The sequence below is a fragment of the Osmia lignaria genome, chromosome 7, assembly GCF_051020975.1.
Source record: "Osmia lignaria lignaria isolate PbOS001 chromosome 7, iyOsmLign1, whole genome shotgun sequence".
Classification (NCBI taxonomy): domain Eukaryota; kingdom Metazoa; phylum Arthropoda; class Insecta; order Hymenoptera; family Megachilidae; genus Osmia; species Osmia lignaria.
This window is the reverse complement of record NC_135038.1, coordinates 8,509,435-8,523,241: the sequence shown is the minus strand read 5'-3', so window position 1 is coordinate 8,523,241 and position 13,807 is coordinate 8,509,435. Positions and strand designations below refer to the sequence as shown.

The following is a 13,807-nucleotide window of genomic DNA, read 5'->3' as shown; positions in this document are numbered from 1 at the left end:
GTTCCTACCGTTCAACGACCTCGGCGAAAATAGATTTCTGTTTATTCTGCAAACAATTTTACTCGAGTTATTTAAATTGTATTTTACTGTGTCAGTGAACTGTAATAAATGATTTAAATATCGAATATGTGAATTTTTAATAACTGTAAACCTTAAATGTAAATCCTGTTGTTCCTTGTCCAGTCGTTCCTTGACGTTAGGACCGTAGTAAGTGAATAGCGGTACTAAAATTTTTTATTACGATTTATTAGATTATTTAGTTTTATTACGTTGATTGAAGTTAATTGCACGGCTAACTATATTTCAGTGGCTGAGAAATTTGTTATGAATGTTTATAATTGTCATAAAAATTGATTTTTGCGGATTCCTTCGATTGGCTGGGGTACCAGGAACGACTCAATCAGCGCGCGGGATTTTCCCCGCTATTTTGAAATCGCGCGTCCTTGTTCCTGTAACGTGAAAGATTGCATTTTAATTAAACGCGATGTGACGACTGTTTTCGTGCAATAATCGCATCAGCGAAAGGAGCAGAAACAACAAATTAACGTGAGAATCGTGACGAAAGATGAGCAGCGTTTCTTGCGTCATTTAATTGACTTGATGCAATGATTCCACCAGATACTGTCTCGAGAAATTCTTGCGTTAAACCATCCTGTTGTCTCTAATTTCCAGCTCGTTCTTTCAACCTGAAATTGAATATCATGTTAATAAAGAAGAATTTTAAGTGTTTCAAACTGATATTGAATTATACACGTTTAAAAGCACGATCAAGATTAATTTAATAGGTAGCAAAATCTTAGATAGTAAATAGATAGCAATCTTGTTACAGACCCGTAACTCTACTCGATAAATATTAAGAAATGGTTGTAATCGTTTCGATTAAACGAATTTAATCTTATGTTTCTGATAAACGTAGCTGTATCATCACATTCTACCAGAATTATAAAATCGTTTTAATCTAATCGATATCGATCTTTAGGTCAGTTTCGGTAGCTTAACGGATTCCAACTGTTAAGATGATTAACGATCCACCTGGCATACTATCAAGGTATCGTTTTCACGAGCAACTGGTAGCAAAGTACAATGTCGCGTTTATTGAAAAACGAAGAATGAATTTCCAACGAAACATGGAAATCGATGCACCTGCAATTGCCTCTTTTTATCCGTGTCACTCGATACCAGTCTGTTCAAGCTTTCACGTAGAGATCCACTTTTAAAGACCAGTTTAATCGAACGAAAACATAAGGAAAAAAAAGGAGAGATTTCCAGCAAAAAGTCATCCCCTATAATTAAGAAGAAAATCTCGTCGCGTCGATATAAACGAGTCGTTAGTGTCGTTACCCAAGTAATTAGCAGAGAAACATTGTCGCAATTTCTGCGACATCGAAGAAATAAACGATCGAATCAATACGTAATTGAATATCACACGAACTCGTTCGATCAACGAGAGTGTTCATCGTTTCTCATCACCGGGCTCGATTAACTAAACGCAGAAACACCGAATCCAGGTCACGACATCGAAAACTGCATTTCGATCGGTCTCTGCCTCTGTTTTCTGCTGACCCGAAAACGACGACTTAGCAACCGCTTAGATCATGCGTCGAGAATTCTCGCGAAAAGAAAAGGATGCTTTAATACGATACCATTACGTTTCTTAACTTCGCTTTTTCACTCGTATCTCGAGAAAGGAATTCTATCCCGCGGTTAGTTAGTTATTCGAGATACCAAGTTTTCCAGTAAAACTTGGAAGTTGAATAGTTTGCGAAAACACCGTTCGATGTTTCGTACAGTATTGTGTTAAAGAGTTGAGTTTTCTACGCGGATGGCCGACACTACCCGAGAAATACCCTTCCAGTGATTCAGCTGGTGAGCTTTATTTCCGAGAAACTTCCTCGGAAACTTCGTTCGCGAAGAAAGTTACTCGACTGAAACATCTTTTATACGCGACGGTTTTTCACTGAACGAAGCTTTAATGAATCGGGAAGGGAAAAATTAAACGACTCGTCCGGTATTAACCAACTCATCGTCGCTTAATCAATTTTATCTACAAACGAGTTTTACAAATTATACTATTCCCTCGATGTAACGAGTCCAAGTAGCTTATGAAAGTTCCATGCGAAATTAGACACGTTTCGGAGCACCATGCTCAAAAGATACAGGGTGTTCGACAACAGGTGAACAAAGTTTGAAGGGATGATTCTAGGGATCAAAATAAGACGAAAATCAAGAATAACGAAATAGCGTTTGCGGCTATGTTTTCCAGTAATTAACGTTTAAAAATTCGAGTAAAAAGCCCCTGAAACCTAAACGTTAATTACTGGAAAACAAATCTCCAAACGCTATTTCATTATTCTTGATTTTCGTCTTATTTTGATCCCTAGAATCACACTAGAAACGTGTCTTGAAGAATTTAAAAAAATTTTTCAAATTGTTGATTTTACAATTTTTACAATAAATTATAACTGCAGAACTAACGAACTGATAGAAACGAGCGTTCAGGTACTTAAAGTAGAGACATGGGAGTAGCTAATAAAAATTATTTCATTTAAAGAAAATTTATAATAGTAAACATTGAAAAATCTGAAAAAAAAATGAGAATATAATCCTGTCTGTCCTCCAATTTTCAAAAATAAGGACACTAAAATTGGACATACAAAAATTCCTGCGTGCGAACGAAAGAAATCGTGCAATTCTTTATTACAAATGTGTCCGTCGGTGTCGGCGAGTGCATCTGAAAATAGTACGGAATGGTTCCAGTCATAGCCGACGTGTTTAAAATTGGCAGAAAACTAGGCTATGCTCCGCACGACCCTTTCGAAGCCGTCAACGATATTCTTATCGTCCTCGAGGCTTATCTCTCAAAACTACATAAAAAACACTTTCTCCTACGGTGAACAATAAATAAATAGCGTTGCGCGATGACGAATGCGGTGTCGCAGTTAATTCAAACGATGATTGCATTACGATTTGAACTCGTAGAGATAGCGATAAATAAGACGAGACTCGTTCGCGTGAGGTCGAACGACTCGATAAGACGCGTAAAAAGAGGAACTGGAACGCGAAGAGGGCTTAGGAAGCGTAACTTCAGGATTTAATAGGCCTCGGCAATTCCTTGGCGAAGCTGGCGTCGTCGGACGAAATTTTTGGCACCTCCAGAGCTGACGGCACGCTCGAATCCTCTCGCGGATTCAGCCAGTGGCTCCCGCTGAAAACAGAAGCAAAATAGGTGAAACACTTCCTGGTCTCTCGTCTCGTCGAGGAATTCTCTTAACGAGCATCTTCAACTTCAAAGAGAATCTTCTTTTTGTATTAGCTAACTATCTGGCAATTCAACTTCTAATTACCCTACGAAATTTCTTACATCCGTTCTATTCTTATCGGATGGTAAGAAAATGAGAAATCCTTGTACAATAAATTAAATGTGTCTCGTGTGTGTGTCTATCAATTAAGATAAGAATCTTATCGACGATAGTTGATAAGCTATCCGTATGTTTATTCCCTAAGAGAATAGAATTGTAATTAATAACTACCTGTTCATCGACGCAACGTCATCGATCACTTTCGGAAAATCAAGATCCACGTGATCCTTTACAGTATCGTTCGTTCCGTTTCTCGATTGACTCACTATTTCAGCAACAATCGTATCGTTCTCGCCAGTAGTCTGAGAATTCGTGTTATTGATAAGCGATCGATCGATTGATTCTCCATCGATCACCCATTTGTGTCTCTCTTCCGTATCTTCCTTCGAAGTCTGTTCGGGATACCGATGCAGAACGTTCCTTTCGTAATAATATTGCCCAGGTTTCCTGATCGCTGGTCTGTTTATCTGCGAGATCAACGGTTTCGGAATTTCACCGGTCACTCGATTCTCCACTCTGTCGATCTCGTGTCCACCTTGACTCATCGCGTCCGTCCCGATGATAGTGACACTGTGAGTCTTCGATGGTTTCGTCGAATCCTGATAAGATCCTCCGATCGCCTTATCAGTTTCATCGTAATGCGGTTTACTAGTCGTTTTGTAATAGCTTTGCGTCGAATGAAAGCCGTGATCGTTTTGAGAATCGGGTTTATTCGAGGGACTGGAGAAATAGACACCGTTAGGATTAACCGTGCCGAGGAATTCCTTTATTCCGACAGAAGATTGATGAAGAAACTCATTCTGATAAGGCTTGTTCGATTGATACCTATTGTCAGAATCGATCGATCCATCAGGTCTGTCTCTGTACCCTTGCGAATTCGATTGTCCAGCTTGATCAATCGAACTCTGCTGATATTGTAGCTTCTGCCAATCGTAGACAGGTCTGGACAGCTGATCGGGACGAGGCCAGGGTGTCTGCGTCGGTTTCGCTTCTTGATCCTGCGGCACGTAACCCACCAGGTAGACGTTCGCGTTCTGCCCAGGTTTCTCGGTAGTCTTATGAAAATTGGTGTAATATGTGTACAAAGTGGGCCTTGGAGTAGATCCTGGATAACTCTCGAACACGACGTCGTTGGGAAGGTAACTGGAATGGAAACCTTGGCTGAGAGGGTTGGGATTATTGGGATCCTTGAAAGCATACGGGATGTAAGGATTCGCGAAGAGGAGGTTCATCGCAGGAGGCGCAGTGGGGATTGGTCTGGGAGGTAGGAACACTGGGACGGATTGCAAATGGTCCGTGTAAGCTGGTACTTGATCGTTAGGTGAATTAGACTGGTGAGTCTGCTGGTGCAAAGAAGGATTCACCTTGATACTTGACCCATGTATAGCGTCGTTCACGAATATAGGTGAATTAATGGCGTTATTTTGTACAACTATGGTCACGTTATCTGGAGGACCGAGAGGTTTCTTCACGACGATTCTGTTCTGCTGATGGATACTCGCTTTCGGAGGCTTCAGGATCTGCGGTAGAGTCTTCTGTGCCGAGTTGATCTTCGTGGTGCTGGATTCGGTAGTGGTTCTCTTGAATTTATCCAGGATCCCGGCTCTGCCCCTCGTCTCGGACGGTTTCTCCGCCCAGAACTCGAGATCCAACTGTCCGATAATAGGATCGCTGCAGGATAAACGTTGATTCTTCAAGCTGTCCGCAATTAAGAAGACAAAGGGTTGGACAGTCTCTACGTTGTCCATTGTGGCGCAGAGCACTTGGGCCAGGCTGACTCGTCTGATTTGCTGAAGTTGACCGGGAGTGAAGCTGCTCTCCTGGTCAGGATTCTCGTACCAGAACCTGTCGCCACGGCGAACGTTGCTGAATTGTTGGCCAATTATGCAGGCGAAGGTGGGACCCACTAAACCGCCCTTAACCGACTTCTCGGCGAGTCCGGCACTGAAGAGATCGATATCGTTCACCGAAGAGTAGACGAACCTGAATTTTCTACCGGCGGACGGTGGCATCGCTTTGTCTAAATCGTCGAAGCTATTTATCGACGATAAGCCGCAAGGCTCTCGCCATTGAACGTACGGAGGGATACCGTGATCTCTGCCTCTTTGGATGTTGATCGAGGCGAGATCCATGCCGAAAGGGAAACTGGGGGTTTGGAAGAGGTGATTGGTTAACTCTTCACTGATGTGCTCGTCCCTTCTTTGAGAGGGCTGATTGATCAATCCGAGGAGAAGACGATCCACCGAACCTGCTGTTTCCAGGTTCGCCGGGTTACTCAGCTCGTTGTGAATCGAGACGTCTGGAATGATATTATTATAACAATTTAATTAAAAATATTATTATTGTATATTCTAAAATATATTATATAATATTATATAATGATTAATGATAAATATATAATATATTTTAGAATATACAATAATATTTTATTCAATATATAATATTGAATTAAATTGTTCATTGAAAAATAAACACATATATATTAAATATATGTATTAAATATTTACTTTAATTATTAATTATTATATTTTACCATTATAATTTTTGTATAATATTATAACAATATAGTTATGGTTCTTTTTTTTTATTATGGCTCCATTTTTATGCCAAGGGTGCACTTACTATTGAAGATGGGTTGATGATCGCTGTTGAATCTAACGAAACTGTGTTGCACCAAAGAGTGACCGAAACGATAAGCAGCGGTGGAGAATTCATTCGCGATGGTCGGATTTACTTTGGGATCGTAGCCTTCGTAATAGCCCTTCTTCAGCAACTCGAGGTCGAATATTTTCATCACGTCCTGACCTAGAATATTTTTCGTCTATCCTTAAGATTCGAGGATCGCGAGTTAATAATCGGACAGATTAATCCGATCGAATATTTACCGAGAACAATGGGTAGAAATTCTCTGTAGGTGATATGTTGGACAATCGCACCGACGATTCGCCGAGATTCTTGAAATAGCTTCTCGTCGCTCCAGTGAGGATTTAACGCGGCTAACTTCGTCGCTATCCTATTGTGGAGCCTTAGAAAAGCGACGTGGAGCGATGTGAGTGCTGGTTGCTCTCCTAGACGACCATCCCCGGCTCTGAAGCAGTTCGTCGACAACGATCCACGCTTGCAGAGATCCGAGTCCAGCTTTGGAAGCACCGGCCTTTGAGATTGAAGCTTTCCGTATTGCAGTAAACCTGAAACCACCATTAACTTATAAATTTAACTAAAAATAGAAATTAGAAAATTGTAGAAACATGCCTTTGAATAAATATCTCACCGTTTCTGAACAGTCTTAGAGTGTCAGTTTGAAAGGCATTACTGCTGTAGACGGTGGAGGCGTCCAGGTAGCTAGTCACCTGCGTCAACTGTTCCCTGGGGCCGAATTCGCAATCCTCCTTCGGTGCTGGACCACTTCGAACAAATTCTAAACATTTCACGCCCAGGGGACCGAAGAAACTGTCTTTCGAGCTGACAGGTATCGGCAGACACTCCGGATGCTACAAAGATACATTCCAAATGCTTCTGTCTAAACCCAGGAAGATTCAATGGGATGGTATTAAATCGACGGTAATTCGTACCATAAATTCTGGTGGTTGAAAGCCGGAGCCAAATTTGAGACAGCATTGAGGAACTGTACCGTTGAAACCTCGGCTTTGTCCTGTGGCTAATAAAAGTATAAAAGAAAAATATTTTCATTCGTTCGATTGATGTTTCGTTAGATGATTTTCGATAACTACCGGTCAGATCGTGATCAACGAATTGTCCCCACTGCATCAGCATGTGGGTAACTGATGCCAGAGGTACGTCTTTGTCTTCGTGGACTACGATTGTCACTTCTCTTGCGGTAGGAAGTCGTCTTCCTGTTACAGATTTCCGGATACTTTGTACTCCGTCACCGTACACTGGCGGCAGAAATCTAAGGAAAACTCGTTGAAAACGAGTAAATTTTGCTAGGTACTGTTGTTTTAATTTTGGTTAACGATTGTTTAGCTGATTACCTCTGCATGGACGACATGGCGGAGCCCCACCAGAGATGATGAAGATTATTACAACTTCCATCGGATGTTCTGTACCTCAAACTAGCCGTTGGGCAGATAGGAACTCCTCTGTTTGGACAGTGCCGTTGGAGTAGATTGCTTTGACTTCGACGAAACACGAGCGAGTCTGTCGGTGCATCTGGGAATCTTGGGCAAACGAAATTTCGGGATTAAATAGCGTGTAGAAAGTTATGGAAGTGCTGGAAATATGGATGGAATTCTTACTTTCGTTTGAACCTTGTGGTGCCTTGAAGCACCGCGAATCCATATTTAGCGAGAGCTCTTGCCTCTTCCGTTTGATCGTTAAAAATTGCCACGTGCCTTGCTGGATTATCGGAATCCAAATATATACCTGTAACATATTGTTTATAATCAGTTTTCAATAAATGGGTCATAAAAGTTCACAGAATGTTTCGAATATTTGAGTAATTACTGAAAATTGTGAGGGAGATTAGTATGCAATTTCTTGTAACAGAAATTGTAACCAAAGAAATAATTGTTATTAAGTAATAACTGTACAGATGTTTATAAAATTAGTATGAGAAAATTGCGTGAACCCTATCCTTTAAAATGCAGTTACAAAAGTTCATAGAATAATCATTAAATCTGAGAATTCAATAAAAATTCGAAAGTATGCACTTGATACGGAGCGATATTATAGCGGTTATAAGAATCAATATTTATTAAATATTAACAAGTCAAGTGTTACTGAAAATCATTAAAGAATGTAGTTTGGACCTTTCTCTTCACGATACAATCATAAAATGTTATAAATTGTTGCTATGTACGATAAAATTAATGAAAATTCAAGAGATGTTTAGCGCCTGTGTTAAGCAGGTAATCACAGTATTAGTCATTAATAACTATTTAATTACAATTGAAATATGTACAAACGTGGTATTAGAAATCCCGACGTGCATAGTTCTTCAATATTATATCATAAAAGTTCACTTTTTGATAGTAATAATTGTTTAATTAATAGTTATTCTCTTCGCATATTCTGTTCTCCTACTATCAGGAGGCACTGTTGGAGCCATGATTCATAATATGTTTTTAATGTATATTTTCAATAGTTCGATAATTCAATAGTGTAAAATTAACAATAAATCTGAAATTGTGTATTTATCTTGTATGGAAATTGTACTTAAATAAAATAGTAATTGTTAATTGTATACTGCATTAATTAAAACGTAATAACTATATAATTCTCCTACTAACCACTTAGAATATCACGTAATTATATAATAATTAACTTAATATATAAAAATATTGCAAAAACTTTATAATTATCTATTTTTTTAAATTTTTCTACCGGTCGGTATCAAAATGATACCACTAGCGCCATCTAGCGGACAACCGAGGAAACACAAAAAAATTAAATTGCGTTTTTTGCAAAAACTAGCAACTTTTGCGACCTATGAGTGGAAGATTATTATTCTGCGGACTCAAAATAATAGGAATAATGTCTTTGTAGTTAGTTTAAAGCGTTTAAATCGAAAATAAAAAAAATAGCATTTTATGGACATGGAAATACTAGCGCCGCATAGCGGCAAACGGTGGTACTAATCGGAACATATACTTCATATGTAACACGAAACTGTCGAAGTAAATTTCAATAAAATCATCATTAATTAAACATTGTTCTATATAAAATTGCTATGAGAAAATTCCTCAAACCCTACTCTTTCTAATGCAATCATAAAAGTTCATAAAATAATCCATAATCGTGAGTATTTAATGAATATTCGGGAGTATGTTACTGCGGTACGGAGTGATATTATGGTTACAAAAATCAATTTTTTATTAAATGCTCACGAATTAAATGTCACTGAAAACCATTAAAGAACGTAGTCTGAACATTTGTCCCCACGATATAATCATAAAGTATTATAGACGGTTGCTATTTACAGAGAAATTAATAAAACTTCGATGGGTATTTAATGAGACCGGTGACCACGCAATTGCTACAACAATTACTAATAACTCAGTAATTACAAGTAAACTATGCATAAAAGTGATATTAGAAAATTCTTCAGGCATTGTTGTTCAAGAATAAATTATGAAAGTGTAGTTTTTAATAGTAATAAACGTGTAATTAATAATTATCACATGGTCTATGCGTCTGTGCATTAGCGCGGTACTTCTGCGCATGCGCCCACGACCAGACCACTGCGCAGCTGTTCTGCGCAGATTGCGCGGGGAAATTTCGCGCATGCGCACAAGTCGTGCCACCTCTTTGCACATCCTATTATCCTAATACCAGGAGCAGAATTCAAACCGTAGTTTCCCCCACCCTGTCTACCCAAGAATCGTGCTACCTCTTTGCACATTCTACTATCCTGATACCAGGAGTACATTTCGAACCGTAGGTTCCCCCACCATGCCACCCCGAAAATCGTGCAAAACCAGAGTGAGAGTAAAACTCGCGCGAGAAGATATCGAGAGTATTTCTAACTAGCTGATAGCGTGCTGAGAGACAATATCACTAACAAATATTCTTTCTATAGATTAATTAGTGTTAGAAGGTTATTAATTTATTCTTTTTACCGTGATAGTACTAATACTGTATAAGATTATAGCCATGTATAAGCCTTTGAAAACTTGATTTTAATAAAGTTTATCATACAAAAAATATAGAAAATATAGATTGATTCATTTAAAACACCCTAAAACCTACCCTTCGAGTATAGCATCGGTTCCTTGATGGTATACAACTCGTTCATAGCTTCCAATCCGAAATTAGCCGCCTCCAGAAAATCCTCTTCTTCAGGTCCAGTTCCATCATTTTTATTTCTTTTCATCAACGTTATCTCAGCCTTTCTATTATCCTCTACGTTCGTCCTTGCTAAAAGTCCTTCCGAATTCTTTTCCCAAAGATCTTCGAGGCTCGAAAATTGATCCTGAGGATCTTTAGACCACGTTTCGTTTGGATCAGGGTTCTCCAGGATACCCTGATCGAATTCCGGGACTCTTTCGAACAGTTTTCGTACGTAGGCAAGGATCTCCTCGTACTTATTCGGATCTTCAGGAACAAACAATGTTTCTACGGGTCCGGAATCGTAATTTTCTTTTTCTTTCTTTGTGAAATCTAATGGTGACCCTTCTGTGGTAGTTGGTTCGAGTAATTCATGTTTCGTCGTTGATTTTGATTGCGCGGAAGTTAGGAGAACGAAGAGAATACTGGAAAGCAGTTATTAATTGAAAGAAAATTTATAAATTATCATTGTTTTAATAAACAATGTACAGAGAGAGGTGTGTTACAAAATAGATAACCATTAGTTGGGTAACATAATCGCATTAAGGACAAGGTGTAAACGCTTATGAAATAAAAGTTAAGTTTCTTTATTAAAAAAAATTGTAATTATACGTTATTGGCGCTAGAATTACCGGCGTTTGATGAACACTTATTTTTCAGATGAAAATAATATAGAAAATTAAATAGATAAAGAATGAAACATAATTTAACTGTGTTAAACACCTATACCGATAGAGATCTGATTGATCTTCGTATTGAAATTAATTGTAACAGTGTCGATGCTCGTTTTCATTAATTTCAAGCGAAAGTATAACCTCGTTATTGTAAGAGGAGATAAAACATCTTGCAATGTCATAATATTACGTGAATGACCGTGAGTTGCGGCAACTTTCTCATTGAATAAATTACATAAATCGTTAATGGTTTGTTTTAGCGCCGATTGAATACCGTTTGATTTGCATTCCGTCGCGTAAACAGCGTTTAATCGCTAGAAGAATCGTCGTCGAGCATCGTTATTCGTGTCACGGTGAAATCGAACTGGATTATCGATCAACGATGCACAGATACGCATTCGTAATATGCAAATACCCGTTATCAGCTTTTACCAGTTAATTACTCGCCGCGAATACCGATTTCGAAGGACAAACACGTATATAGAATAGTTTTACTTATTTATTATCTATTATACTAATAGATAACTTATTCACCTTAATTAAATGATCAATTAAATCGATTTAGCTGTTGGTATTAATCAAGAATATTTATAAGTTATTTATTATAGAAAAAGGAAATACTTTTATTTTACAATGTTCAAAGAATTCGTAATCCAAATAAATGGATGTCAATGAATGAATAGGACGTGTTTCAGTAGTTAAGAATTTACAGGAGGAAGAGATGAAAATCTAGGGTGATTAATGTGGATTAATTAATAGGTAGATAACAGAGAAAGGCTACAAGTAACCACGACCAACTAACACAAATCCTTTATTTGGAATGTCAAGAGATGTAACGGGACCACCGATTGTGAGATCTTACTACGATACCAAACAACGAAACGTTTCCCTTGTTCCCAGAAAAATATACAAAAAACCTTGAACCTTATTAGAAAAAAAAAAAAAAAAAAGAAAATTATAATATGTCAGCCAATAGAGTTCCTATATATCCTATAAAGTAAAGTAATGATAAATATGAGAATAAAAATTCAAAAGAACCAATGACAACGTGTATGTATATAGATATATAATTTCTGGACTCACAAAGAAGAAGATTGCATGTCTGTAAGAAGGTTGGCCGAATCGCAATTGAAATGAAATGAGGGATTCAACCCCTGGCTAGGTTCACCGGAGGCGTCCTTCGGTAAACGCGGCCTTCTCGAACACGGTTCACCAAGTACTAAGCCTCGTGGAGGCTGATCGACCGGTCTTATCCACGACCAAGGATGCAGGAGATATTTTTTTGTCCATTTCTTTTTTTTCTTTTTTTTGCTCGATCGATCAGTCGGTCGTGCACCTTTTTCTGGGATTTTTACTGTTACTCGGTTGCCCTCCGGCCGTCACCTCTGCGATTTCGACCAACTTCTTCATCGATCTACACTCCAACTTCTTTCTCTTTTTCATTCGAGCTTAACAGACGTAACAGAGACAAAGATGGCAAAGAATCTGTTCGCCGAACGAACACGTCACTTAATTCCTGTTAGAGTAGTCATTTGGAGGGAATTATGGTAATTCTTAGTTGGTGGTCGATGGCCTCTTATTTTTCTTTGATTAGGATCAAGCAATGGAGAGTTTTAATTATGGAGTAATTAATAAATGGACTGTGAATGATTGTAGATTTAATATTAGAACAATAAAATTTGTCAAAATTAGAGATTGAAATTTTTTTTTAACTTTCCTTGTTCCAATATTAATTTTATATTTATTTTATCCCAGAAATTTCAAGATTACGATCGATGGTACGTACCTTTTCAGTGTCTGGCAGCTTTCTCTTGTGCTTGCAAGCTGGCAATCGCTTTTCCAGACCCGTACAACACTTTCGCCCGTACTTGGACTCTCCTGGTGGTTGTGCAAGAGCTTCCGGGCGCGGAGGACCCGCTTCCGGTCCCGCCGCCGGAAGTCGAGCCTAACTGCAGGCTGGCGCCTGCATAATTCGCGCCCCTGCAACTCGTGCAGCCCTCCGACATTCTCGTTTCCTGAATATCCTTTCGTGTTAAACGCGAATTTGTTTCCTGAACGAAATCATATTTTACTATTTCTCAATCTGATTTATAACTATCAAAGATAGGCCCGTAATTCGACGAGTAGTAATTTTAAACGTTAATTTAAACAGCCGTGAAGACCAATTACAACGACTAATTAGGAACAGTGAAACATTCACGGTTGATATCACCCTTTGCTCCATTCACCGAAAGCTATTCATCAATACGGTGGACGCGTTTCGCAGCTAATTGCTCGTGAAGAATACGAATTAATCTTGTGCAACGCGTTGCAATCATTAACATACGCTACGCAATCTTTTCGATCGCGTTTCTCGCTAATTAAAGGAATATCATCGATCATTAATGCCGCGTTCACACTACCTGCGGTTAATCTCAGACATTTCATCGGTACTTTCTAAATTCTCCTAACGTTTCAATTAGATAGAAAAAAAAAAGATACAAAGGTCAAGTGTTTCAATTTGATTTTAAAAACATAATTCCTCCATGGTATATATGCAAAGGAAATAACTGTGTGGACGAGGCATTATTATGTAGCCGGGCACAGCTCTGACCCGTGCGCCGTTCACCATAAATCCGGGAAAATCTGGGTTAATTATACTAATGGCAGTATAAGGCGAGCTTTCCTACCGGCGACCTTACCGGAAAAAGGCGAGACCTGCTAACTTCCCCGGCACGATCGTTAAAGCGAATTTTACAGCAACGAAGCAAGAACAATGTTCCTTAATGGAACGATATTCAACGATTTTCTGGCTGCTGCATTCGAGGGAAGGAGAAAGATTTAAGAGAAGACGGTGACCTAGAATTTTTCATACAAACAGCGAATATTTTTTCCCAACAAGAATAATATTTCCGAGAAATATTAATTTTTCAATACAAGACGCATATGGTGCATCATCAAATTGCATTGGATGCACAATGCAAGACGCACACGGTGCGTCACCAATTG

The 13,807-nt window shown here is 38.7% G+C and overlaps 1 protein-coding gene and 1 long non-coding RNA gene across 2 annotated transcripts; one reads left to right on the top strand and one right to left on the bottom strand.

Moving 5' to 3' along the window:
* Positions 1–151: 151 nt before the first annotated feature.
* LOC117604423 (uncharacterized) lies at positions 152–12,564 on the bottom strand. The gene is made up of 11 exons (XM_034324463.2): positions 11,903–12,564; positions 10,068–10,570; positions 7,616–7,742; positions 7,352–7,537; positions 7,091–7,269; positions 6,932–7,017; positions 6,631–6,850; positions 6,245–6,547; positions 5,982–6,164; positions 3,531–5,658; positions 152–3,205 (listed from the first exon to the last, which is right to left on the bottom strand). The coding sequence occupies exons 1-11, from the start codon at positions 11,917–11,919 to the stop codon at positions 3,085–3,087; spliced, it is 4,053 nt and encodes a 1,350-aa protein (XP_034180354.2). The 5' UTR covers positions 11,920–12,564; the 3' UTR covers positions 152–3,084.
* On the top strand, positions 10,917–11,654 carry LOC117604428 (uncharacterized). Its single transcript, XR_004581438.1, has 3 exons — positions 10,917–11,019; positions 11,080–11,295; positions 11,579–11,654. It is a non-coding gene; the product is annotated as an uncharacterized LOC117604428 (long non-coding RNA).
* Positions 12,565–13,807: the final 1,243 nt, after the last annotated feature.